The 25648-nt window shown below is 39.4% G+C and overlaps 2 protein-coding genes across 6 annotated transcripts in view; both read left to right on the top strand.

The window, feature by feature from the left end:
• entrep2 (endosomal transmembrane epsin interactor 2) overlaps nt 1–9480 on the top strand; it is a 141045-nt gene extending 131565 nt beyond the window's left edge. For both annotated transcript variants that reach the window (XM_084716260.1, XM_084716258.1), the window contains exons 8-12: nt 2199–2277; nt 2371–3138; nt 4065–4136; nt 5058–5380; nt 8647–9480. In XM_084716260.1, coding sequence (XP_084572386.1) covers nt 2199–2277; nt 2371–3138; nt 4065–4136; nt 5058–5380; nt 8647–8844 — 1440 coding nt within the window. In that variant the 3' untranslated portion in view covers nt 8845–9480. The remainder of the gene's footprint in view (nt 1–2198; nt 2278–2370; nt 3139–4064; nt 4137–5057; nt 5381–8646) is intronic.
• Nucleotides 9481–11194: 1714 nt separating this feature from the next.
• Nucleotides 11195–25648, top strand: golm2 (golgi membrane protein 2). Of its 4 annotated transcripts, none has more exons than XM_084716248.1 (10): nt 11195–12291; nt 17203–17257; nt 17428–17530; nt 17830–17920; nt 18090–18213; nt 18482–18562; nt 19315–19596; nt 20622–20759; nt 23338–23505; nt 24593–25648. In XM_084716248.1, the coding sequence occupies exons 1-10, from the start codon at nt 11965–11967 to the stop codon at nt 24667–24669; spliced, it is 1446 nt and encodes a 481-aa protein (XP_084572374.1). In that variant the 5' UTR covers nt 11195–11964; the 3' UTR covers nt 24670–25648. The 4 variants fall into 4 exon arrangements, with proteins under 4 accessions (XP_084572374.1, XP_084572373.1, XP_084572378.1 ...); XM_084716247.1 differs by having other exon boundaries at nt 11196–12291; nt 18479–18562; XM_084716252.1 differs by lacking the exon at nt 23338–23505 and having other exon boundaries at nt 11196–12291.

Genomic DNA, 25648 nt, shown 5'->3' with positions numbered 1-25648 from the left:
TGGTAAATGTAGCTAATTAAAGCAAAAGATCGCTCAGTATGTGATTGACCAAGAAAGCTGAGTCTTCCTACTTGCTTGGCAACAGTGCCTACATGTACCAGGATGCAGTGTAAGCCTCTGATGCCTACGCCTAGCTACTACTCTGTTGGCCAAAACATAGCATTAAGTGACAGAAGTACTCATCTAGCACCCGGATACCCAGAGATGGAGACTAGAAAGCTTAAGTGTATGTAGTTGTTTGTTTGCACCAACCAATCCACATCACTGTGACATCACTGGATGCAGGAAGAACTGATTTTGCAGAAGGAAAAACTCAGCTTTCTCTTCTATTTTGATGAGGTAGCCTTAAAAACAAGGGGATTTCAAGGTTAAACTCAAGTTACTTTAAAATCTTATAGGGACAGACAGGGACAAATTCAAGAATACATATTTTTCCTCTTACCTGTTGTGCTATTTATATATCTTTAGTGTGAATTGCTGAGTTTTTTGCTGTAGAGATGTCTGCTTTCTCTTGAATATAAGAAGACTAAATGGCACTAGGCTTGTGGTGCTCAAAGTGCCAAAAAAAAACAAAAAACATTTGAGCTCAACAGAGATGTTTTGTTCCAGAGATCATAACCCGGTTATTTAGGATTAAGAGAATCATGCCTGTGACAGTGTGGGATTAATGGCGTCCTCCTTGGATGAGGTGGTCTGGAGTAACTGGGTCTTGATTTCTAACATTGCTGTTGAATTTTTCAGACATATTTTTTGACGCTTTAAGCATCACAAGCCAAGTGCCATTTAGTTACATTATATTCATTAGAAGGCAAACATCTCTATGGCTGATATCTTCAAAACACTGCAACTCACACCATAATATATGGCTATGGATATGGATAAGTAACACTACAGGTAGAAGGTGTAATATGTGCCTATGTTGATTTGGGGGTGAACTAAATGCAGATAATATGATATTATGGATCACAGATCAGTAGAAAAGTCTGTTTAACAAATGAAACTGATTGTTCCTCTCTAAATGGTCTGTATTTTGTGTCAGTATTGTATTGCCACTGTGTTCATCATGTGTCTGTATTTTAAGATGTTGCCTGTCAAGTCTTTAAAGCAAAAATCACAGCTAACTTAATCGGATCATCTGACTGACTGAGGCGGTCTCCCTTGACTGTCATGTTGAGCTGATCAGAGCTTTTTTTCAGGCTGTGAGGCTTCGCTGCTTCTCATTGTTCAGAGCTAAAAATAACCGTATAATGTGCAAGCAAAGCCTTTTATCTTTCATTATATTCTCAGCATCATTTAACACCTTGGGCTTTTAATCCATTATATACGTTACATCCGTAGTCCTCTTCGAAACCATTCTGAGCCGTGTCCTTCAGACAGGAATCAGCAGAAGGTTTTCTCATCAATAGATTAGCAGCTGTAAATAACTAATGGAAGCAGGCTGTGATAGATTGATTGTGTAAGATAACAGTGAGAGGACAGAGGAAACTCAGCTGATGATTTCAAGCTAAAGACCCTGCACCACGATGATGTGAAGTTATATGAATGTATATGTTATGTGCTGTAGGTTTCCTTGAAAAGCATAGTAGTGAATCTAATTAAAGCTTCAGATTCAGCTCTACACGATACAGTAGTTTTCTCTACTGCTTCACCTGTCTTTCAAGCTGGGATTTCTGTCAGTGTGTTGTGGTGTGACAGAGCCCTCTACAGACCAAACTGTGGTGTTGAAGGTTAGGTGGCACATAGCTGCTTTAACCCTTAAATGGGCAACCAAATATAAACGTTTTGTAAAATTATTTGCCATTTTGCTACTAATGTATGAAGGCTAAAATTTTCAGAACATGACTGTCTTTTACTCATTTATTCACAATTTTGTGTTTATATATTATTAATATTGTGAAAATATTGTTAAATTGTTTATTATTCTTTTCTTTTTTTATTTCACTTTTAATATTTACTATTTACAGTATATTGTATTGTGTATGACTTTTTGCATTGGGATCTAATATGTCATGCCAACAAAGCTGAGTAAATTGAAAAAAAGTTGACCGAGGCACCAAGTTCACTCAACTGATATTGGAGCACGTAGCAAAAAAAGTGGCAGGACTTAGGAAGGTCATTACTTCTTTTTCAGCTTAATTCATCTTATTCAAGCAGATCTGTTATGTTCTCCACCTCCAGTAATAATTTCCTCTTTACAGGTGACAACCAGCAATGAGCAACAGGCCACTGAATCCAGTCTGTGTGAGAGAAACACGACTGCAGGACTCAGCACTCAGGGTAAAGACAGTCAGAGCACTGCAGTGAATATTGCAGAGGATTGTCAATTGCCTTCTAGTAGCCATGCTGATGATACTCTTCCCTCTTCTTCAGCCTCTGTGGACAGTGCGTCACTGATGGTGTCCGAGGTGGCTGATCAGGACCAGACTTGCTCCTCAGAGGACTTGTGCTCTCTGGAGGTCCAGGGCTCCGACTCCTCTCCCTATGGCACCCCCCACACCGCCCGGATCGATGGAAGCTGCACCAGCCTGGAACTTTGTACACGCCATCGTGGCCTGTCTAACGCTGACCCTCGGCCGAGTGATACAGGATACAGTGAGTCCTCACACACCCAGGAGTCTCTGGAGCGCTCCCCGGACTGGTCCTCAGAGAACTATAGCAATCTGGACCAGGAGGACTCCACGGACAACACAAATCCATGTGACGAACTCAGGGCTTCGATGCACATATGTGATGAGCTCGCATCAGCCAAACATTTACCAGAGGAGCCACCTAAAGCGACGACACACGCCCTCATTAAAGCACGAATGATGAGCCGGAAGCTCACGCTCCCTGTCACTCTCCCCCCGCCGCCTCAGCCTTGCTCCCCCACCTCTGTGGCCTCCTCTGGTGGAACTTCAGCCATCAGCCCTCTGGTTCCTTCTCCTTCCCCTTCTCCTCCCAGCAGGCCACGCGGCCCCAGGCTGTGCTTCAGTGTTTGGTCACCCTCCTCCACATCGCAGCCCCCATCTACCTCAGCTCAAAGTGGCTACTCGCCCTCAGAGAGGCCACGAGGGCTCAGAGCAGCCAGGAGGTACCGCAAACTGGCACGCATCGTCCGTTCCACCAGTGACCCAATCTCCTGCTCCTCTACGATAGGAAGTGAGTGAAGCAAGACACAAGACTCATACTACAGCTTATATACTCTGGAGCAGGGCTGCCCACAATACAATACTTAACAATACAATACAATAGGTGTTGGCTTTTGGCCCTTGACCCACCATTTCGTGCCAGTTTTGACCCCCAAGGGTAAAAATGTGGGCACCCCTGCTCTAGAGAAATCGGGCATTAACACTTAAACAATTAGGAAAAGTTTGAGTCACTTTTCAAAATATTCCTAATATTCTTTAATTCCAGATTCTCTCACTGTGAACATTTGCTGGTGTTTTCTGGTGTTTATCTTTGTAAACTGAATATCACTTTTGCTTTTGTTGATTGGACAAAATAAGATATTTGTGGTCATAAGCTTGGACTTTGAGTAGTTGTGATGGAAAATTTTTAGGCATTTTCTGACATTTTATTGACACAGCAAATAATTGACTATAGCTAGATTTGGTAACATCTATAGGAATGACTTTCATTATATCCTGTCAGTAGTACATGAGACAGATAATATGTGAAAACATCTGGCTCCTCTGGCTCCTCTGGCTCCTTTGGTTCCTCTGGTACTCCTAATTGCATTTGCAAGAACCCACCGTGTTCAATCAGAACCAAGTTACAATCAAAATGTCAATGTTTGATGAAGTAGGAGATGCCAGAGAAACCTGTTTATCATATATTGTCTGTTTCATGTACTACTGTCAGGACATAGTGACAGCGTTAGCAAATATGACAAAAAGTTATTTTTTAAAGAAGTTATCAACTGTAGCATTAAAAAATAAAATAATTGGCAGATTCACTGATGAAATCAATCATTAGTGACAGCCCTACAGCCTTCAATTGTCAATAAGCAATGGTCGATCTCTTACTAGCAATATCTAAGTGCCTTCTTTCTTGTTGCACACTAAGTTTCTTGTCTCCCTCTACAGGAGAAAATTTAAGTTGCGCCTCTGCAAATAACCCTGCTGCTGAAGATTCAACTCACACATCACCAGAGCAAGGTACCATCATAGAAACTCTGAATTAGCAGAGGGACAGTCCTGCTTTACAACATTCACATGATGTTTTGTAAAACAATTAGATAATCAGACAAACTGTAGACTTTCTGGCAGCATACAGCATCTCCAAATTTGATAGATAATCCAAAGGATTATATATTCCTTTCTTAAGCAAATTCTCATGCTTAATTTGTTTTTTTCCCAAACTTTTTCTGTTATTACTTACATTATTATCTTCATTCATCTCTATACAAACAAACATGTCCCTACAGTTCTTTCTTTGTACAGTTTTTCAGCTACAATAAACCTTTCCTATCTTTCTACTTCCTTCTTCTTCTACTTCTTCTTCTTTTCCCTTTCCAATTATTTCCTCTATTCTTGTATTAAAGGTCCTGTGTATAAGATTTATGGAGATTTTTTTGGCAAAAATGGCATGAATGGAATATAATATTAATCTTTAATATTCATGTATTCATTAGTGTATAATCACCTGAAAATAAGAATTGCTGTGTTTTTGTTACCGTAGGATGAGACACTTATTTATGAGGGTGCGGGTCCTCTTCCATTGAGGCCGCCAAGTTGCACCGCCATGTTTCTACAGTACCTCAGAATGAACAAACCAAACACTGGGTCCATAGTTTCTCCTATACACTTGGAAGGGGAGGGTGAGGGAAGGCGTTTACAATCACAGCTAGATGCCACTAAATCCTACACACTGGTCCTTTGAGCAAATTCTCATACTTCATAAGCTAAATAAACAGTTTAAAGCCGCATTTGGTCCATTGGATTATCTAAATGCATTGTCACAAAGCTGGAAACAAAAAACTCCTAAGCCAATTTTAACTGAGCTGATTGTAAGAATATTTCCCATGTATTGTGTGTGATTCAGTGTATTTTGGCAATTCTTCCCTGTTTTATCTTCAGAGTCGACAGACGTTTCAGCAGACATTGTTGGAGCTAAACCCAGTCACATATCTCTGAGGAAGCAGCAGAAGGAGGGCAGGAAAATTGACATCCAGCTTAAACCCCGGGCCCTGCACACACACTCCTCCCACGAACGTCCACACTCCCTGGCTGACCTTAAGATGTACAAAGACACCAAAATACTGGTGGCCAAGTTCCTGGAGCACTCGAGCTGCAGTCTACCTCCTGAAGTCCAGCAGGTTGTCAACAACATCAAGTGTGTCATCAAGTCAGATGAGAAACACATGGAGGAGGCCATTTTTAGTGCCAACGTCATAGATCAGGTAACTGAATTACACAAATGTCAGTCCAATGATAGTTTAATGTGAACCAGCAGTTTGTGGGACTATTTCTGGTTTTATTGGAGACCAGCAGCATGCAAGACTAAAAGTAGAGATCAGGGTAGCAGTCCTGAGAGGCAGTAAGGCTCATTGCACACCAGAAAACAAACATGTTAGATGGATGAAAATGGAGTGACAGCTTTGCTTATTTAAAGGTTTAGGTTACCTAAATTTAAAGGGTTTATCCTCTGTACAGTGTCAGCTTTAAGACACATCCAGGTAATCAATCTCATCTCTTCTTTGTCAGACCTGACTCAGTTTTCATGTGTCTCAAAGCTGAACTGAGGCTCAGTGTTACTGTTTAGAACTGTTTATGTAAAAACGGTAGGTATAATAAACTAAAACTTCAGCTTTCACCTTTTTGGTCAATTTAATGTATTTTTCTGTTACCTGTTGTGTGTTAACAAGGACCCAAATAAACAACTATCACTAGTACTGCTACTATTGCTAACACACCTACAGCAGCATGTTAACACACCTGCAGCATGTCACACAAAAACATAGATAACGCTGATGTTAACACGCTCCTGTGTTGGGTGAATTGAGGTGGTGTGGATGTTGATGAAGTGGACTGAACTGTACCAGATTTCTTCTTCTTTTTTAATAACCCCCAGTTATAAATTAGAGCAAAACAAAATGCAATTGCAATTACTGATGATGATTTTGAGCCTAAATATTTAGATTCAGCACCTTAAATCCCATTTTATAGCATATGTCTCACAGTGATAGGTAATATGAAAAGAAAAGAAGAAAAAATTAAACATATAAAGCAGTAGTAGAAGAAAAAAAAATATACAAACAGAAAATATAAACCTTAACTAATGCCAGTTGTAGGATTTTCTAAAAATGTGTTTTTCAGATGTTTTTGAAACACTGAGAGGGACTGACTTGGGAGCTGATTTATATTATTCCACAATATGGGTCCTACATATTTTACAAAATTGACTGAGATGTGCTTTAACATGGGGGATGTGAAGATGATTATACTGTCTGGTTTTATAGGAGTGACGATCTGAATTAAAATGAAAATAATTCCAGAAGAATTTAGACAAGCTAGCACTCTTATGAACGGCTTCGTAAATAAACACATAGTTATTAATGTCAAATATGGACAAAATATTCAGTTTATGAAACAATGGGGTAGATGTCGTCCCTGAATTAGAAAACATTGCAGGTGCACCATTTCTGAAAAAGAAAAGTGGCTTAATTTGGCTTTGGCTTACATCTTGAAAACAGGCTCATTACATTAATGCATTTAAGGGGAATTACTGATTATTTTTATTATGTGTCCTTGCACGCTGCCTTACTAACATCAATATTTCAACTTAAATGGATGGGACTGTAGCACGTGATGACTTCTTGGAGTATCCATCAGTTCATATTACACACAGGCATTACAAATATAACAAGACAAAAACTATGTAAAAGATGTTACGAGACAAAACAGAAGAGAGAGGGAAACTCGACTGCAGAAAAAAGGCATCTAGTGCATCAGTCAGCTGCCTGTGAGAGGCTTTTTAGCTCTGCAGGTCTGATTTTTAGACCCAAAGGGGTGCGTGCTGATTCAAAGAACTTTAACAATCAGCTTCAAAAGATTTTAGTAGTTCTGTAGAGATGAGGGAATTTCTAACGAAAGAAAAAGGTTTAATTAGACCTGAACTCTGTTCTTGTGATGATCATAATTTAAGTTTATGATAAGTTTAAAGTTCTGTTGCTGAGATTGAAAACTGATTTCCACATTTGAGCAAAGTCAATGTTATAAAGCTGGTAGAAATGTCCTTCAGAAGGTTAAGTTTTACTTTTTTTTAAAGTTTTTTACTACTCCTCTGCTGATAATGTTCCATTTATAAAAGAATAAGTTAGCATGGCAGCCTCAACACTACAGCAGCAGTGTGAAAAAGCTGTCAGTGAGATTTCATTATTTTTTAGAACTGCTCTTGTGTAGACAAAGCACTTCATAATTTGCCTCTCATTCACACCCACAGTTGGCCTGCCAGTCGGGAGCAGCTTTGTGGTTGAGTGTCTTGTATGATGGCATATGGACAGGAGGAGCTGGAAATCAAACCACCAACCCTGCCATTAGTGGGCAACCTGCTCTAGTTCCTGAGCCACAGCTGCCCCCATGCTACACTTTCACATATTGTAAAATACAAATTCATTCATTTAGTTTGAATTTTACGTGCGAGTGTTACTGACCTTTGGGAGTTACACTGAGTGAAGCGGTGTATTCATTTAAATCATGATTGTTATGTAAGGCAAGCTAAAAAATAGCATGTGTCTCTCTTTCATTTCTGGCTACTTTATGTTGCACAGGCACAAGATAGGCAGAAACAAATACATCAAAAATGGTATTGGTACAAATTACAAATACTTGCTCATCAAATGTACCAAAATCAAATACAAAATACTTGTATAAGAAAGCGTGCTTAATTAAAATACATGTAATTTGCAATTTGAAAATACAAAAATACATTTAGTACAAACTGATGAAAAGGATCAATATGTAAGAATAGTAGTTTAAAACATTTAAGAATGACAGTTTTGACATTGTGTCGAAGGCGTCTATGTCGTTAAATTGTCCTCCGTTGGTCTCGGAGGCTGTGTTCAGTCTGGCCTGTGGTGCTATTTATCCATTTAAATTGGAAAATCATGACCCAGTTACTCAAGATAATCCACAGACCTTGTTGTGAGCAGTTTCATGTTGAAACTACTGTCTTTCTAGAAGACAGACAGTAGTCCTGGTAGATTCTACCATAGTAAAAAAGTATTTCCTATATGAAACTGCTCGCAACAAGGTCTGTGGATTACTTGAGTAATAGGGTCATTATTATTGGAAAGAGACATTGCTGTTGAATTTTTCAAATGTATTTTTGGTGTTTTGAGCACCACAAATCAAGTGTCATTTAGTCCCATTATATTTAAGAGAAGGCAGACATTTCTACAGCCAGTATCTCCAAAACTCTGCAACTCACACCTAAAAATTCTAGGTGGATAAATATCACAACAGGCCAGAGGAAAAATATCTATTTTTGATTTTGGGGTGAACTAAGCATTTCTAAGACACAAATACAAGGTCTTAAAGTATTTTGTTACAAATAAAGTCTTATTTTTTTCTGTTAAGTAAAATACAAATTACAAAACACTCTAATGTAATTAAACACATTTAAAAAAGTAAATTTAATTGAGATACTGTCGATCTCTGTGCACAGGTGATGACCCAGCGCATCATCGGCAGTCCCAGGAAACGCGGCCATGAGGATCTTCACCTTCAGAGCTGTGGTGCTTTGAGTTCGTCCCCTTCCATGCGCCGTCCAAAACACCTCCCACAAACAACCAGCGCCTCCACCAACCCACTGGACTCCCCCTCCTCTGAACAAAGCCTTGAGTGCAAAGAAACTATTCTCTGACCACTCTCCCCACAAAGACTTGGATCAGAACTCTGAGGGCATTTCAGGCTGCTGGTGTTGTAGCCGCGCTATGCTGTGCAGCAGATGTCTGTAGAGTCATTAATAACTCCTCCAGCATTGAAAGATGATTTATTTTCACAGTGTGACTGCAGCACAGGCAGACTGAAATGGTCTGTATCTCCTAGTGCCCTGTGAGACCGTGCCAAGTCATCAGCAGAAATGGTAGCAAACTCAGACTGAGCCTGCCAGTGTCTGTAGTGGCTTCTTTCTCATCAGAAAAACAAAAGAATGTTTCTCCCTCAGGGGATCTTTTCTACTGAGTTTCATCTCTGAAAAAAAAAGAAACAAATACTCAGCTGGTAAGTTTGGATCTATGACTGAGAGACAGAGAGGATCGTGTTATCAGTATTCCTCTTGTCCTCAGAAGAAACAGGAAGACACGTGTTTGTATTAAACTGTGAACTGAACCGACTGGGCATTACTGGCCTTTGTTTGCAGACGTTGTGGAGCTGTTACTGATAGGGTGGTGAATATTTTGTGGTGCCGCTGGTTCAAGAATATCACAGATGTTGATTATTTAACTTACCTCATTGTGTTACAATTCTTATCAGTGTTACAATAAAATATGAGTTTGTATCTTGTGGTCTTTGTTCTTATTTCAGTGAATGTTTCTGGATCATGTGTCAGTCTGGCCAAAATAATAGAAACACTGGGCAAACAAAAACTTGAAATAGATACCAATTTGGTGAAGCTACCAATATTTATTTTTGGACTTAAATACTGAGTGATGTTCCTTTTTGGTAAGTGTTTGTAAAAGTCTCCTTGTAACCACTGTTCCTCGTGCAGGGCAGCTTTCATCATCATGATATTTCAGACTTGACTTTGCAGAATTACCTCAGTTTGCAACACTTGTAACTTGGCACTTCCTTATCGACTAGGCCAAAGTTATGAAAGTAAAGTGAGTCACATTAACTGTGTTATGTTACAATGAATACAGTTTAGAGAGGTGGAGAGAACATAGGTGGTCCTTACCTGTTTTACTTGATGCATACGTAAGATTGGTATTCAGAACCTGGGCTTTCCAGTTAGTCAAGTGCACAGAATGCCAGTAGACTGCTGTAATTTAGTGAGTGGTGTAGTAAGTATTAAAAAAAAAAGTCAGACTTTACTCATTTGTAACTTACAGATGTACAATAAATATAAATTAAAAATATATATTTTTTTATTCTGATAATGTAATCATAGCCAATCAATACTGGCTATAGCAATGTCTGAGCAATTATGTCAAAGCATTTAATTTAAATTGTTAGGCAAAATGCACTGTAGTTTACTGGAAAAAATAATGAAAATAATAAAATAAACACTTGAAGAGTCAGAACTGTAACTAAACTGTAATAGTGACATCAATTAGATTAGGTTCTGTCAGAGCTGTGGAATATTAAATCATCGATCTTTGCTCACATCTTGGGCTTTCTTACCCTCAGGAGTACATAAACTCCTGGTTATATTAACTTATTTTAAGAATACAAGAATTAGAAATGATTTACTATCTTATGCATAATACTTCCTGGTATGTGTAGGCATGGCCAGCACAGCTCTGTGAGCAACACAGAGGAATGTATTGCTTCAGCTGGCTGCATTCACCATTAACACTGACTGGACATGCACCTAAAAAGTGTTAAATCTGCCTTTAAGTAAATGGCATAAGATTGCATTAAAACAGACTTTGCAATTAGATCACAGGCCTCAAAGTTTCTCCTCAATGCTGCTTTAAGATTTCCTGCATGCTATACCTTTACTCTTTTCTTTTTTTTGCCTTTAAAAAACACATTTTATCTTCACTTATTGGATAACCAGAGGGAAGTGTTTACATTTATACACTTGATTTGTTTCTGCTGGTGAAAACCTACTAATAAGAAGCAGCCTAGGGTAGGAACTGAGTAGATTTAGACTGTTGCAACAATGCATAAGTGGGTCTTTGTTTTCAAGAGTGACACGCAATACTTGCTTAATATCCAAAATATGAATAAATAATTAAATCTGGACCCTGTCATTTATGTCTGTAAAGTGTTCTTCCATTCAGCCGTGTGCTTCCGGCCTTTGATCACTACTCGCGAATCTAAAAGTCGTCATGTCAGACACGTTCAGCGTTTTCCCGGTGTAGCCTAAGATTTTCAATCTTAATTTAAGACATAATTCTAGATCTCAAGCCTACAGTTTACACATGGACTCACGGGCGTCGTAACAAGCTAGAAATAAAGGCCACACTTTTTTTTGCTGCTGAACGCTCAAATCGGATTTTTATTTTGAAAGGGCCTTGCTCGCAGAGAGCGGAAATTGGCGGGCTGTTTACAGCTGCCTTCACACTCAGTGCAGAAATCATGTTAGGTTGGCAGCGAGTCGTGGAGAGAGTGACACAAAGCCTGTGTCCTTAGTGTTTGTTAGGGTTTGGTCAGTTATATTACCGGGAGTACATCCGTCCTTTGCAAGAGGAGACAATACGTTTTTGTGTGACCGCAGCTTATTGTGTCTCGCATCTTTCTACCGTTGCTAGCTAGTGTGAAGTGGTTAGCTGGACAGCGTCAGTTAATGGGAGCTAACATTAACGTCAGGTCGGGATTGAAAATCATCAGCGCCCTTGTTTGAAGGAAAAACTGTGATTAAAGGAGCTCCGAGCGTTTGTATTCGCAGCCCCACACGGTTCAGCAGAGAACCATGAAAAGGAGCTAGCTGAAGGCTAACGTTAATAGCTAACTGTATGGTTTGTATGTGCGCTCCTTGGTGCCACGGTGCAGCCGTGTAGCTGTCCACGTCTAGTCTCGTCTGCTGTGTTTAACGTTGCCAGCTGAGCTAGGCCACGTCCCTGCGGACGTATTTCATCTAACCCACTGACATTGGATGAGTTGCAGAGAAGATGCCTAGTGTGCGGAAGGAGGAAGGAGAGTAGAGACCAGTAGAAATGTGAAAAGTCTTGAACATTCATGACTGTCTGTCCGTGTACTGTTTGCATTTCTGAGCGGTTGCCGCATATACGCGGCATGTCACGTAGACGGATGTGTTTTACAGCGGGAGAGTACTCTTACTGAGCTCTGTAGGTTGCGGTTACACTTTGTTTTAGAAATGGTTGGATTTGGTGCAAACCGACGGGGAGGCCGTCTCCCGTCCTTCATCCTCATCTTCTTGATGGTAATCATCGCCATACTGTCTTTCAACTACTGGACAGTGTCCAACAGGCACGGCCGCCTGCTGGATGAGCTGGCGGAGGTGCAGACGCAGGTGAAGCGCACGGACGCGGCGCGGAGCCGGCTGGAGAAGCGGAACTCGGAGCTAATGGTGCAGGTGGACACGCACAGGAAGCAGATCGACCAGAAGGATGGAGACTACAGCGTCCTGGAGGGCAAGCTGCAGGCCCGGGAGGCGCTCATCAAAAAGTGCACTGATGATAAGGTACAGTACAGATGTCTGATCACATCCCCGATTTTATTTCACTGGTACTTTTACTGAAATCTAAAAACTCTGGAAAGAGTACTGAAAATCTACTACTCTACTACTTTTGACACTACAAGTACTGTTATATTACTTAAATATTACTGAACTACAAATGAAATTACGATTGCAGGGCTACTTACCAAAAGAAATCCATAATTTGACACAAAGTGTTAATTTAAAATGGTTTTATTACATTGCTCCTCCAGAGTAGGGTTTGGTGATGTCTACCAAATTAGCACATGACAGTGCCCCCAGTGAAACATCATAATGGATCATTGTAATATTGTTGTTGGGTGTAAAGGGGTCTTGTAGTGGTGTTTAAAAAATCACAATGTTATGACGATAGAGAGCAAAGTGGTAGATGACTGTCAGCCATTGCGATGGACGGTCGGCCTAACCTTAATGTAAATAAAAAATACCGGCCTATATATCTACTAGATTTTTTTTTTTAACTCCCTAATATCATATCAGCATCGGGTCAAAAAATCTATTATCTAAGTTACTCACAATTCCTGCACCATTCTGGTCAGGGGTCCCTGTCACCCCTTAAGACCTGTGTCTTTTGCAAAGTTTTTTTTTCTTTCATCTGTGTGTCATGGTTTTTGTTGGCCTGTTTGACCTTATTGGTTACAAATGTGCTGATGAAAGGTTTGGATATTAATTCAAAATAGATAATAATTACATAATGACAACATTATGTAAAGTATGTAGTCCTTACTTAAGTAAGAGTAAAATTAGTCTCAAAAAAGTACTCAGAAAAGTACAAGTGCACCACAAAAAATAACATGATTACATTACAAAATTTGAGTAGTTGTAGTTTCTCCCACCCCTGGACAAGCCCTCAGATAAAGTTGGGTGACAATAATAGTCATCTGTCATTGTAGTTTTTGACTCAGCACTGACGCATTATTTCTGTTAATTGTTTGTCTGTATTATGAATAGGACTGTTAATGCTCTCATACAATATTTAGTAAAGGGGTGGGCAGCAGGTTCTCTGTGAAAACAAAAAGGCATTTGGATGTAATTGCAAAGTAGGTTCATAGTTCATTTCGCTAAGGCAGTCAGACAGGTTTAGCTAATTGTTACCTAGCAGTCTTGCACCTCAGGAATTTCCATTACAATAACTTAAATCATCGCATCGTATGTAGTCTGATCATCATTATAACTTATGTTGTTGTTCTCTCCATCGCCCCTGTGGAGCATACACTTGAGAGCTTGGGTAATTCATGAGGGAGGGAGATAGCTCGTTTTTATTTACTTTGAAGAGGCAAAGCCAGTGATGGTCATTATGAAGAGGGCAAGTCTATAGTACTGAGGGGAAGATGATAAATGCAACTTGTTCTTGGTTGCAAACTCCTTCATGTGTCCTGCTCCACCAACATGGTAATTTTCTTGACCATCAAAGCTCGTAGGCCTCTGAAGTGCTTTAATATTCCCTTAAGTTTTTCAGGAAAGAGGTGTAATGGTGTTGTTGAACTGTGCCTTTGCTTTTAAGCCACTTGTAATATATTTAAGTGTGGATGACATTATCCTTTAAGTAATGGATGTTATGGTGCATCAGAAATGTTTATCTATCTACATTAAGCTGTAAGGTGTATTGGTTGATCCTGCTCTTCAAATTATGAGGTGAAATGAGGTCCACATTCAGTCCACACAATGCTGATTTCTGGATGACTAAAATTAGTTGAAATTTGCAGGTTGTTTTGCTTTCCACTACCAGTCTTGAGATTAGTTGTTTAAGGTCCATATTTACCTACATTATTCCCACCCATCTGCCAATACATAATAGAGTAAATAAAAAAACAATCTCATTTGCAAAGAAAAACAAACTCAACTTTCTTATGCTATATTGATATTTAATTGATTTATTTAATCAGTTCATTCTGACGCATTTGTGGCTCTTTAATGTATTCACTGTGAGCGGCCTGTTTGTATTCTCAACAAGGCTATTCCAACCTTTTGTCCTGCACCGTGGCCCAGCCAGCAGTTCACTGTGTTGTGTGTCCAGCTGCCCTGGGAGACGTTTAGACAGCAGATGGGAGGGAGGTTTTCCTGTAATTTGCATCCAGTCTGATGTGCTTATTCTCACAGACAGGCATACATTTGTTTAGCTCATGTTTAGCTTACGTGTGAGTTAGCGTCATAGTCGAACCACAGCTGCTCTGCAGTGTCCTTCCCGTAGAATTGAAGTAGACACTCTAGACATGACGTCTCTTTTGAATAGAAGCAGAAAATGGCTTTATACCTGTCTGCAAGATCACAGACAGCTTAATTGTGAGGAAAGATTAGATTCTGAATTGGCAAACTCATCACTACCCATTGATTCATAAAGATTTGTACACTAGGATACATTTGAGCAAGTTAATCTACAGGAATATCAGGTTGATTCTTGTTTTGTATAACAGCACATTAAACTTCCTCATAATGTCCTGAGTGCAGTTACTTAGTGGCAGCAAGATAAGGCTGCTTTTAATGGGTCACCTGTTTGTATGAAAGTAATTCTAGATGGATAATTCAACAAGATTTACCAGTTGGCCTAATGGGTAGATTTTTCAAATTATTCCCATTTTGAAACTTTTCTCCTGCTGACCATCACACACACACACTGTACACGCTGTACACGCCAAATGAAATTAATGCAGTGGCCCTCTGTGCTGATACTGTCTAATCATTTACAAACTGACGTGTTTTACAGTCCATTTTATGTTTTTATTACATACTAACGTCCTTTTAACAGCTAGCCTAAATTGTTTGACAGTGTTGACAAACTGTCTTTGTATAAGAGATTTAAAAAGCCAGACCTTAGGTTTGTTTCTTGATATTGAGGCAAGTAATAGATGGTGAAGTGTGAAATAAAGAAGAGTCTAGGCTCCCTATTTTCTTGGTTGTAACTTCAGTATCCGGCTCCCTGTTTCCGTAATCAAGATAAAGGTAGGTGTTGAATAGCAGTTGTTCCACTCCTTTCCTTTGTCAACAGCCCAACCCTGTTTCAACAGAGATGCTTGCTACATACAGTGAGAGGCCTGCAATGCAGAGAAAAAATACTAACACTGTAGTCATAGCGACTTTCCATACAGTACAGTATATACGGTCTTGTATCCTTTAGGTGCAAGCTTGTAGTTCCTCATGCAGTCTGTAAACAGTCTTGTTATGTTGGGGTCTATATGTCCTATTTCAGCAGGCTGCGGGAAGAAGCTGTCAGCTATCAGCTAGACAGTGACAGGATGAGGCTTTCAGTTGGCACTGACAATGTATTTCCTGTCCTCTCTTTCCTCACTATCTTCTGTCTCATTCAAGTATAACTCATTCAAGAACTTGGACAATCTCAATGGACTCCAAAGGTGAAAGATTTTGAGAAAAAGGGAAACAAGAATATCCATAGATATCTCTCAAAACCCTCCTGGAGCATCATTTACTTCACTATTACAGTCATCATTTTTCCAAAATATGGCTAAATGCATTTGATTTTTTTCAGCGGTATTTCTCCTCTTCAAATATGTTTTTTTTTGCCTGCTTTAAAACTGTAACAGAAAAGTGTGCACATTATTCAAGAGCCCTACACTTGTTTTTTCTGAAGGATGAAACTACAACTCTTTAACAGCCATGTTTAAAACCTAATGGGATTGAGTGTTTGATACTCTAAAGATAGATATTGGGTATCATTTCCAAAGTCTAAAATTTCTGCCCATTACCTTCTTCCTTAAAGGGACAGTTCAGATTGTTATTATTTGAAGTGGGGTTATATATATTGAAAGAACATAGCAGTCGATACGCCTCACTTTAGTGAATAGGAGAAGAGTAAAAGCACGGAAGCAAGCAAGGAACTGCTATAGGTCAGTAACAAAATGTATTTTAGTATTTTGGTGTTTTAAATGTTTAGTTGAAATTCAATGAAATCATACAATACATAAACAAACTAATCGGTTGAAGTGGTGGGAGACAAGCAACTCCTGTGTTCATCGAGTCTGGTTGCTTTGCAGAGTGCAAAATTTGGCTTATAAAACAGTGGTTTCCTGTTGGAAAAGGCTGTCTAACCGCAAAGTAAAGCAGTGAAAATATTCTAAATATAGCACACACTTAAACTGAAATTAATTTTTTGGGGGTGGCGGTAGACTGTTTTATAAGTGGCAAAAATATCTTTAGCTGTTGACCTGTCCAAAATAGTACATTGCTGTGCTTCCTTACTGGTACTCCTATCTGCTTCTCTTAGGTGTGGGCATGCCAAATGCCATCTAGTGTAATTAATTGACCGTACAAGCTCATTTCAAATAATTTGAACTATCCCTTTAACTTTCTTGCTTGCTCAGAGTGTATGCAGGCAGCTAAGAGTTTTATTAGAAAACAGAATAAATAGCAGCCAACAGTTTGATTTCATAATATCACAGCAAGCATCAGTGCAGGCTACAGGTAGATTTCCACATCAGTACTGCAATAAGTGAACATGGGTTTATGTTGTCCTTCTCACTTGTTAAAGTGCCTGAGAAAAACCTGCAAAACAAAAAAAAAAAAATCATAAACCATCTTTGTATGAGCTATCAGCCTCTGTGCTGGTGTTTTCCACATCTTACAAAGGCACTTGTTCAGTAGAATGAGATACTTCATTTTTCAATCACCGGGTTAACGTCTTAATATCCCATACTTGCTTTGACAGGCAGGAACGTATTGCCTCGTGGCAGTAACTAAATAAAGTGTCACACTGGGTGCCATCTGTTTGTGCTGTGAAGCCTTGTTACACAGAACAACAAGACAAACCCGTTCCTCCTGTTTTCTTTGTGCTAATGGTGGCACTGGCAGCTAACTACCGAATCTGTTGCACAGTTTAGTCAGCTGACGAGATTCCTGAACGTGTTCTTCCTCTCCTCTGTACAGATGAAACTGCAGAATGATGTCACAGCCCAAATGACAGAAATCCAGAGGCTGAAAGGTAGGATTTCATCCTCCTCTGGCCAGCAGGGGGCACTCTCAAATACACAAATCTCTCAGAAGATTTGTCATGAAAGTCTCTTCAAGAATTAGCATAATTCATTTAACAGATAAAAACTAAACCGCTCTAAAATATAGTTTGTGTGTGAATGTTTGTGATGCTGCCAACAGAACAACTAAAGGAGCTGAAGCAGGAGTTCATGAAACAGGAAGAGCAGCTAAGAGAAGTGAAGAAAAATAGCACTACCTTGGAAAGAAAACTGGAGTATGAAAGGTATGTTAAATTTTCCCAAATTATTCATTATCATGACAGTTATTGGTTTTTCAGTTGAATATTTGATATAATCTGGTGGTAGTCACTCAGGTTATCTTAGATTCCTATTTCCTTGTCTCATTATAAGGGTGATTTTATCTCAATGATATTTCACTTATGCTGGTTTTTGTAAGGTTTTAAAGTAGCCTACCTGGTTTGCAGTTTTTAATTTTTTTTTTGCATGAATCAGTTTCATAGTATGGTGGAAAAATGATCACACATTATGTGGATGAAATTTATGATAAATATATGTTAACTAGTTTACAGTGTGGACGTCAGATTGCACAACTGAAAGAAGAATATGAAGAATCAAAAAAGACCCTGGAGGAAGAGGCATTAAAGCTAAGACAGGTTGGTATTTATAAAACCTATAACAAATGGTTAGAGGCTGTGCCTGACATAGTAGCAGCCAAACCCAGTGAATTCCCACTCCGTGTCTCCATTTCTGATGAAACTGTGCCTTCTTCCCTCTCTTTTACATATGCTAATTTTTTCTGTTGCACCTTTGATATTTCCTAAGAGTGTAATTGATGGCCAAAAGGGTGTAGTGGCAGGTAGACGTGCAGAGGGAGCACCTGGTGTGGATGTGGCTGGAGAGCGCCATACAGTGGCCACTCACCGGCATGACAGTCCAGATTTAAAAGGTAAAGTGGATGTGATGGTGTCAACCATAGCCTACACTGTGTTGACTGTTATACTGTTGTATACCAGATATTGATATTCACTTTCACACTTTTAATCGCTCTAAGAAAATGCACATACAATAGTCTAAATAAATTAAAATATGGCAATGGCATTGTTTATTTCCTGTGTATTGTTCCTTTTTATATAACTGTAACAGAACTCTTTAAAGTATTGTAATATCAACTTATTCACTAACTTAATCGCCTTCCCTCTGCTTTGTTACAGAAGAGATGGGTAAGCCTGGCAGTGATGCTGGCATGCCTGGTATTGAAGACAGCGAGGTGGGAAAAATCGATGATGTTCAATTTGGTAAGTAATGGACCTTAACTGTCAAAAGCAAATTCAAGGTTGGCAAACTCAGTGCACTAATGAGTGAGGAAAGTTATGTTGAAAGTAACACATTTTTAAGGCTTTATGGACAGAACAAGGTCAAGTAAAACAGTAATAAAGATGAGTCCAGTGACAGTATAGAATTATTAGTTTTTAATTATGAACTTGTACACACTGATGATTTTGAACCTTTGACTTGTGAGTAAATTAAACTAAAGATATGACAACATTTGCAATGCTATGAGATTTTCATGGTACAATAACACTTCAGAAAATGTCACAGTTTCACATGATATTATTGGTTACAAAGCCCTTTAAACAAAAGGAAACAAGCATTTTTTTTGGCTGAACAAAGACTTCAGTAGAATAATTATAACAACAATAAAATATTATGTTCAGAGACATGAAACTTGAAACTTTTTTAATGAAGTATAAATATACAGTAGAATTCATTACTGTAGATAGCAAATGTATGTCACATGATCAATTTTCATACCATGGTATACCATGAAACTGACACGCTGCTGCAACGCTAGATGCAACCTACAATCACCTACCACTGTGCATGTTCAGGACGTACACGGCAGGGTTATTTAATGCCACTCCCTTATATCCGCCCAAGCCTTTCTGGGCTTGTGCTGCCAAAATACCCACTGTATTTCTGCTGTTGTGGAAAGTCAAACACAACATTCACCAAAATTGTCTTACTTTGCCACTCCATTTACCTGCAGCCTTGAAGAAGCCTGCCATCACTCAGAAGCACGATGAGGCCCCTGATGTGGTTGTGGGAGCTGGTGCTGGACCTGGAGTCGGGGCAGCTGATGGCCCTGGAGGCCAAGGCCTGTCCTTGGACCAGCCCAGGCTCCAGCAGGACAGGGTGGAAGGTCGAGCAGCAGTGGTTGTTCCACCTCCGGGTATTGTCAAACAGGCTGAGAAAACAGTAGTGTTTGAAGAAGACAACAAGGCCGGTATCAAGGCAGACGAGCTGGGAGAACAACAAAGACAACTACGAGGTACAGAATGCACAACATCCTCATAATTAGTATTAATTATAAGAGTCTGTCTTTTGTGGCATGTGATAATTCATTCTCAGGCTTCATTGAAACATATCTTTGCTGATGTAATGCCTTCAGTTATGTTTCTTTCACTGAATCTTCAGTTAATTGAAGGCAAGAGCAGAGAACTGTTATCTCTCGTTGGCAGTTTGTACATTTTTAATGACTTTTCCCAGTCTTGTGTAACATCTTGCAAAACTTCAGGTGCTACATTAAACAACACAAATGTAGTAGGTTTACAGGATTGTGCTTTATGAATTAGAGGCGATAAAAAGCACTACGTTCCACTTGATTGTGAAGTAATCATGTTGTAGCTCAGGAGGTTTAGTCACGGCATGTGATTAGATTCCCCAAGTCGTTGCCCCAATTCCAAAAAAGTTGAGATGTTGTGGAAAACATGCATAAAAACAGAATGTGATGGTTTGCAAACCTTTTTGACCTATATTGAATTGAATGCAGTACAAAGAAAATATATTTAATGTTCAAATTGATTAAGTGTAAAAAAGTTTTTGGAAATATACACTCATTCTGAATTGAATGAATTCTGAATACATCACCTTTTCGTTTAACAACAGTCAGTGAGTGTTTGACTGAGGACACTAATTCTTAAAGTTTTGAAGGTGAAATTCTTTCCCATTCCTGTTTGATATACAACTTCAAGTGCTCAACATTCAGGGGTCTCCAGTGTTATATTTTGTGCCTCGTAGTGCACCACACATTTTCAGTGTGAAACAGGTCTGGACTGCAGGCCAGTACAGGACCTGTTCTGAACTCTTTTACTATGAAGCCACATGCTATGCTGCCATCTATTCTACGTCTGGATGGCAGCATATGTTGCTCCAAAACCTGTTTGTACCTTTAAGCATTAATGTGGCTTTCACAGATGTGACAGTTAGTCATGGAAGTTGTATAACAAACAACTTGTTGAGTTTTTGTACATGATTTTGGTCACACGTACAACAGAAGTCTCTTCTTATTGTCAGCTCCTGATAATGTCAAGGGTGACAGCGAACACTTGAAGGGGATTCCTCTGCCCCCCAATCCTGCCCAGGTGCCCAACCCCCTCCAGCCGCACCGTGCCAAAGACCAAGTTCCAGTAGAGCCAGTGCACCACCGGCAAAGTGAGTTCCTCCAAGACACTTTGAAAAGGGGAATATTGTAATTCTCAAGGGAGGTTTTGGTTGGAGGCAGGGCGCAAAATTGTCCACCAGCCAAATGGCTACTGAACATTCAAATTTCACCTGCCACTCAATAGATTACTATTGTTTTTTGGCTGGTACGTGAAGCAAATCTACTAACCACTTGCATATTTTTACCAGCCATTGGCTGCTGGCTGGTGCTGATTTTGTGCCCTGGTTGGAGGTTTTTATTAACCTATTGATTGGTGATTGATTTTTGAAGGGGTGGGGGACAATAACTTTCCACATGACATAAGTATAATCACAGCTATTCTTGTTAGCTTTGCCTTTGTGCTTAGCTGCTGCCTCGCAGCTCTCTGTGATGTGTGTCAACGCAAAGAGTAAAACGCAATTTAGTGCCTTGATGCCATTGGTGTGAGTTTTGCCCATTGCTAACTGGTTACACCCCTACTTCTGTATAACACACTTTCATCTGTCAAGTCATGGGTAGGAGCACTGTCAGGGAGTAGAGAGAGGGCTCGGTTGCAGAGGAGAGGAGACAAATGACACACACCTGGCTCCCAGATGATCCTTTCCTGCTGCCTGGCTTCTGCTCTGCTCTGCTGCCTTTTCTCCCTCCTTCTCCTCTTGTTTTCATATGTTCTGTTCTTTCATCTCCCTCACACATCCACCTCACCCTCTGCAGCTCTGCAGCTGCTTAAAACACTGACTATATTCAGTTCACGTCTTCATTTTGTTTTTCCTTCTAATCTTCTGCCTCCGGTCTCTTTATACTTGCATCCTATTATGGCAAATTAACACCCGACACCCACCAGATGTCTCGTTTTTGGCAGTGTCTGGTGCTCACTAGACACTAGCAGCCCAAAGACACCACTGCCTGGCTGAGTGCATCTTGAGTCCCCACCCAGTCCTGTCGTGATCAACAGTGCAGGCTCAAATATGTAGGAGGCAAGAGAGGAACATGAAGTGCCTCAGATGTTTGTGTGATGGAGATTGGACAGCCATTTTACATCACAAAGTAAAAACATGATTTGAGTCATGTTTGTTTATACACATTTATGATCTGTCTTTTTAATTGGCAATCTTAGAGAACTCCGATTAAGTCATTTTCAATTTTACCTAATAAGGAAAAGAATGTATGGAAAAAACATTTGTTTCCAGACTATTGCCCCTATTCTGTTTAATAAAATATAAAATTCTGAATTTCTAACAACCTGATTATATAAGTACATTTCATGCCATTTGGAGCAGGCAGCCAGCACCGCCAAAATATAAGCAAACATTGTCAGAATGACAAAAAAAAACCACTTGGATAAAAAACAAACATTTACTTACATAATAAACATCTTGCTATTTGTACTTGGAATTAAATATGGTCTGAAATATCTACAGAGAAGTCTGGAAAAGTATTTTAGTAGTAATATTTTGAAATGGAGCTCATTTGATAGCAAGAATTTTTTTGTTTGTGTAGTTGTCTGATCTCTATTGTGGCCACCTATAAAAACAAAAATGCCCACTTCCTGTTTAATATTAAAGCAGGTAAAACCTTGATGGGAATGTTACTGTTCCAACACATATTTATCACACGTATCCAATATTAGTTTATAGCAGTGGTTTTCAGAGTGCGAGGTGGTCCTCCACACAGGGGCTCCAAACAATTTGACGGGAGGCTCAGTGAATGGAAGTGAAAAATATTTAATTAGTTATCAAAATGAGATCACATATAAACCTTGGACAAACCTTTTTTATGTATTTGGTGTAGTTTGGAGATTTGTCAAACCACAATATTAGGATGTTTTGGTCCAGTTACTGGGTGTCTAATAGATCAAATGACATAATCATTAGCCTATAGACATCCAGGAATTGAGAGAAATGAGCAAGTAAACTAAGGGGGCATCTTTTACTGAGCTTTGTCTGAGGCCCCACAGTCTCAGGTTATAGCATATTGAAACATTGTTATCCTCATCCAACATTTAAAGTTAAAATAGACTAACAGGCCTCTTTACCTGAAGCTGCATGAAATTGAGGCGATTTTGCTCCTCCTCATATATGTTAATGGCGGTAGACAATGTGTTTGAAACACTCTTGTATATGTCATAGTTCAATGAAACACCAGGCTTCATGTATCTATGGCCTTGAAAATGACCCAACACTTCTCACAGTGCCAACAAAAACCAAACATAAGATAGGATTTACAGCAGGGCTTTTGTATTTGATTGATTGGATTGTACAGATGATTAAACCTATAACTCAATTAGCGCTCAGTGCTCTCCAGACTTTCAACAGCCCCTCCTTACAAGGGAACCCTATTTGTTTCCACTCGACTCTCTGCTTTCAAGTCTATGATTGACTTTTCCTTTACTCTTCAGAAAAACTTGTCCTCTAATTAACATCTGCCACCATGTATCTCTTCACCTCATCTTCCTTATCTATTGTCATCCTCTTCATGTGATCACTTTCACTCCTTCGTGCATTCATTATGCAGTATTTCACCCATTCCTCCCTACGACTGCCTTCGCTTCCCTCCCTTCCTGATGAGGCCCTTCTCTGCCTCCTGCAGGCCGGTTCTTTGATGAGAACGAGTCCCCAGTAGATCCGCAACACGGCTCTAAGCTAGCGGACTACAATGGGGATGATGGGAACGTGGGTGAGTATGAGGCCGACAAGCAGGCCGAGCTGGCCTACAATGAGGAAGAGGATGGTGATGGTGGGGAGGAAGACGTTCAAGGTGAGCCAGGTCGGGGGACTGGATTGCCTATCCAGATGTGTATCCACCATTCCTCCCTTGCTCCCTCCCTACACCCCTGTCCTGCTGCCGCCCCCCTTGCATTTGTCCCGACAGTTAGAGTAGCTCACAGTACCCTGAGTTTGGTCCTTGAATGCGCCATAAAAAACAGATATTTTAAGAATTATGACAAAAACATCTTTAGGGTCAAAGCAGGACTGCTGTCTGTGCAGTTTACGATGAGTAACTGAATTGTGTCAGGCATTTTATTTACTGTAAAGACACAGTAACAAACACTTGACCCTGGAACTTACGGTTCTGTGAGAGTCATTCGGTTGCCATCTAGTATTTTCTCTCCTGCCTGTGCTTCATTTTAGCTATACCACCTGTCTGTGCCCACCAAACATCTGACCCACATCTAGACCAGTAGATAAATATAGCTCACTGTGTTTGTGAATGTGTCTGTGTTCTCCTTGAAATATTGAAATGCATGCCCGTGTTTTTTTCCTCTGTTGTTATTGTTTCCTGCCATGAATTTCTGATTGCCTTTTAGATTAGAATGTTAATATTTGATGAGAGTGTAACTGTACTGCATTTGGAGAATGCTATTTTTATTTTCATCCAGCTGAATAAAAAAAAACAGTCATGTTAGCCTGGTGATTAGAGTGTGGCTGTGATTTGTCATTTTTATAAAGTGTTCAGATTGTACAGTCACTGATTTTAATAAAAATCCAGGATGTCCTGTTATTATAATGACATACAAGGAGGTTTATAATATGTCAGATAGACATAGATTATCATTAGATGAATCCACTCAATTGATTTCTTCTACATTAACACATTGTTACTGAATAGGGGCAATTACTTACAAAAGGGCTGCAAGTCCTTCACTGCAAGGTTAAAAACTAAACTAAAATTAGGAGTGGAAAACATTTTACATAAACTTTTATATACAGAAAGAAAAAATATAGACTTATAAAAAATTAAAAATAACTGACACAATAATGTTTCCTGTTGTTACAGCACTTCAATGAGTTTATTGTCCATTACTTGATCTCTAATGCTGGCTTTGCTTTGTTTTTTTCCCCAGATGATGATGATCGAGACATGCAGGGAGACCGCGCAGTGGATTATGGGAAAAGACATCAAGCCATTGACATTCTTTGAATGGGAACTCATACAGACGAAACTTGTTAAAAATATTCAGACCTTCCTCTTCAACCGAGGTCTTTCTTGACAAAATAGTTTGAGCATCAATATGTTTAAGAATTTATAGGGTGCATCCTCAATGTCATGGACTATTTTGAAGAACAGACATTGCAACTAATTAATTAATTCTGAATGACGTAACATAATACAGAGGGAAAAAAACACATCATAGCATCGTCCTGAGCTGCTGTTGATTTGCCAGTGGTTTTAAGTCAAAGACCGTAGAGATGATATCCTGTACACTGACTGTTGAGTTTTGTTTTTTGATAACTGCCTCAGTTCATAACGGAGAACTCTGTTGACTCACACCTTAAATTCAAGGTCGGACTATGTTTTGTTTTTGCTACTTTTCCTTTTCAGGTTGCTGTTGCTTGATACAAACACACTCCTCACCTGAGATGTTAATCAAAGAGACTAATTCGGCATTCTGCCTTTTCTAACATCGTTTTGGGACTACTACATGGAAGACATTTTTTCTTTTACAGAAGTGGGAATGCATTACAAATGCCAAGGACTTTACTTATGGCCTATTAAATCAATTTCTTTTCTTTGTGACAGACACTCAGAAGTGCTCCTCATTCGTTTTTTTTATGCCATTGCATGCATTTGAAACTTTTTATTAATAATCAAACTGAGCAAAATACTGATGCTTAAGCAATACTTAGAGCAATGATAGTATCCTCCACAGTGTGCAAAGATTAACCAAGCACATCTGGAACTGACCTACTGTACACATGCTTCCATTAATGAGGTCTCTTCTTGTACATAATGTAGTTGGAACTGTTGCCATTTGTACTGAGGAAACCTAATTCCTCACCTTTAGGGAAATCAGTGAACATGAAATCAGTTCTGTTTGTGCAGCCAGGAAAATTGATTTCTCATGGAAAAGGCACATTGAATGTAATTTAATTTTATTAAAGGTGATGCTTCATGTCAA

Source organism: Lutjanus erythropterus, chromosome 1 (genome assembly GCF_056507025.1).
Source record: "Lutjanus erythropterus isolate fLutEry1 chromosome 1, fLutEry1.hap2, whole genome shotgun sequence".
Taxonomy (NCBI): Eukaryota; Metazoa; Chordata; class Actinopteri; order Lutjaniformes; family Lutjanidae; genus Lutjanus; species Lutjanus erythropterus.
The sequence above is the reverse complement of the archived record's forward strand: the minus strand, read 5'-3'. Positions and strand labels throughout refer to the sequence as shown.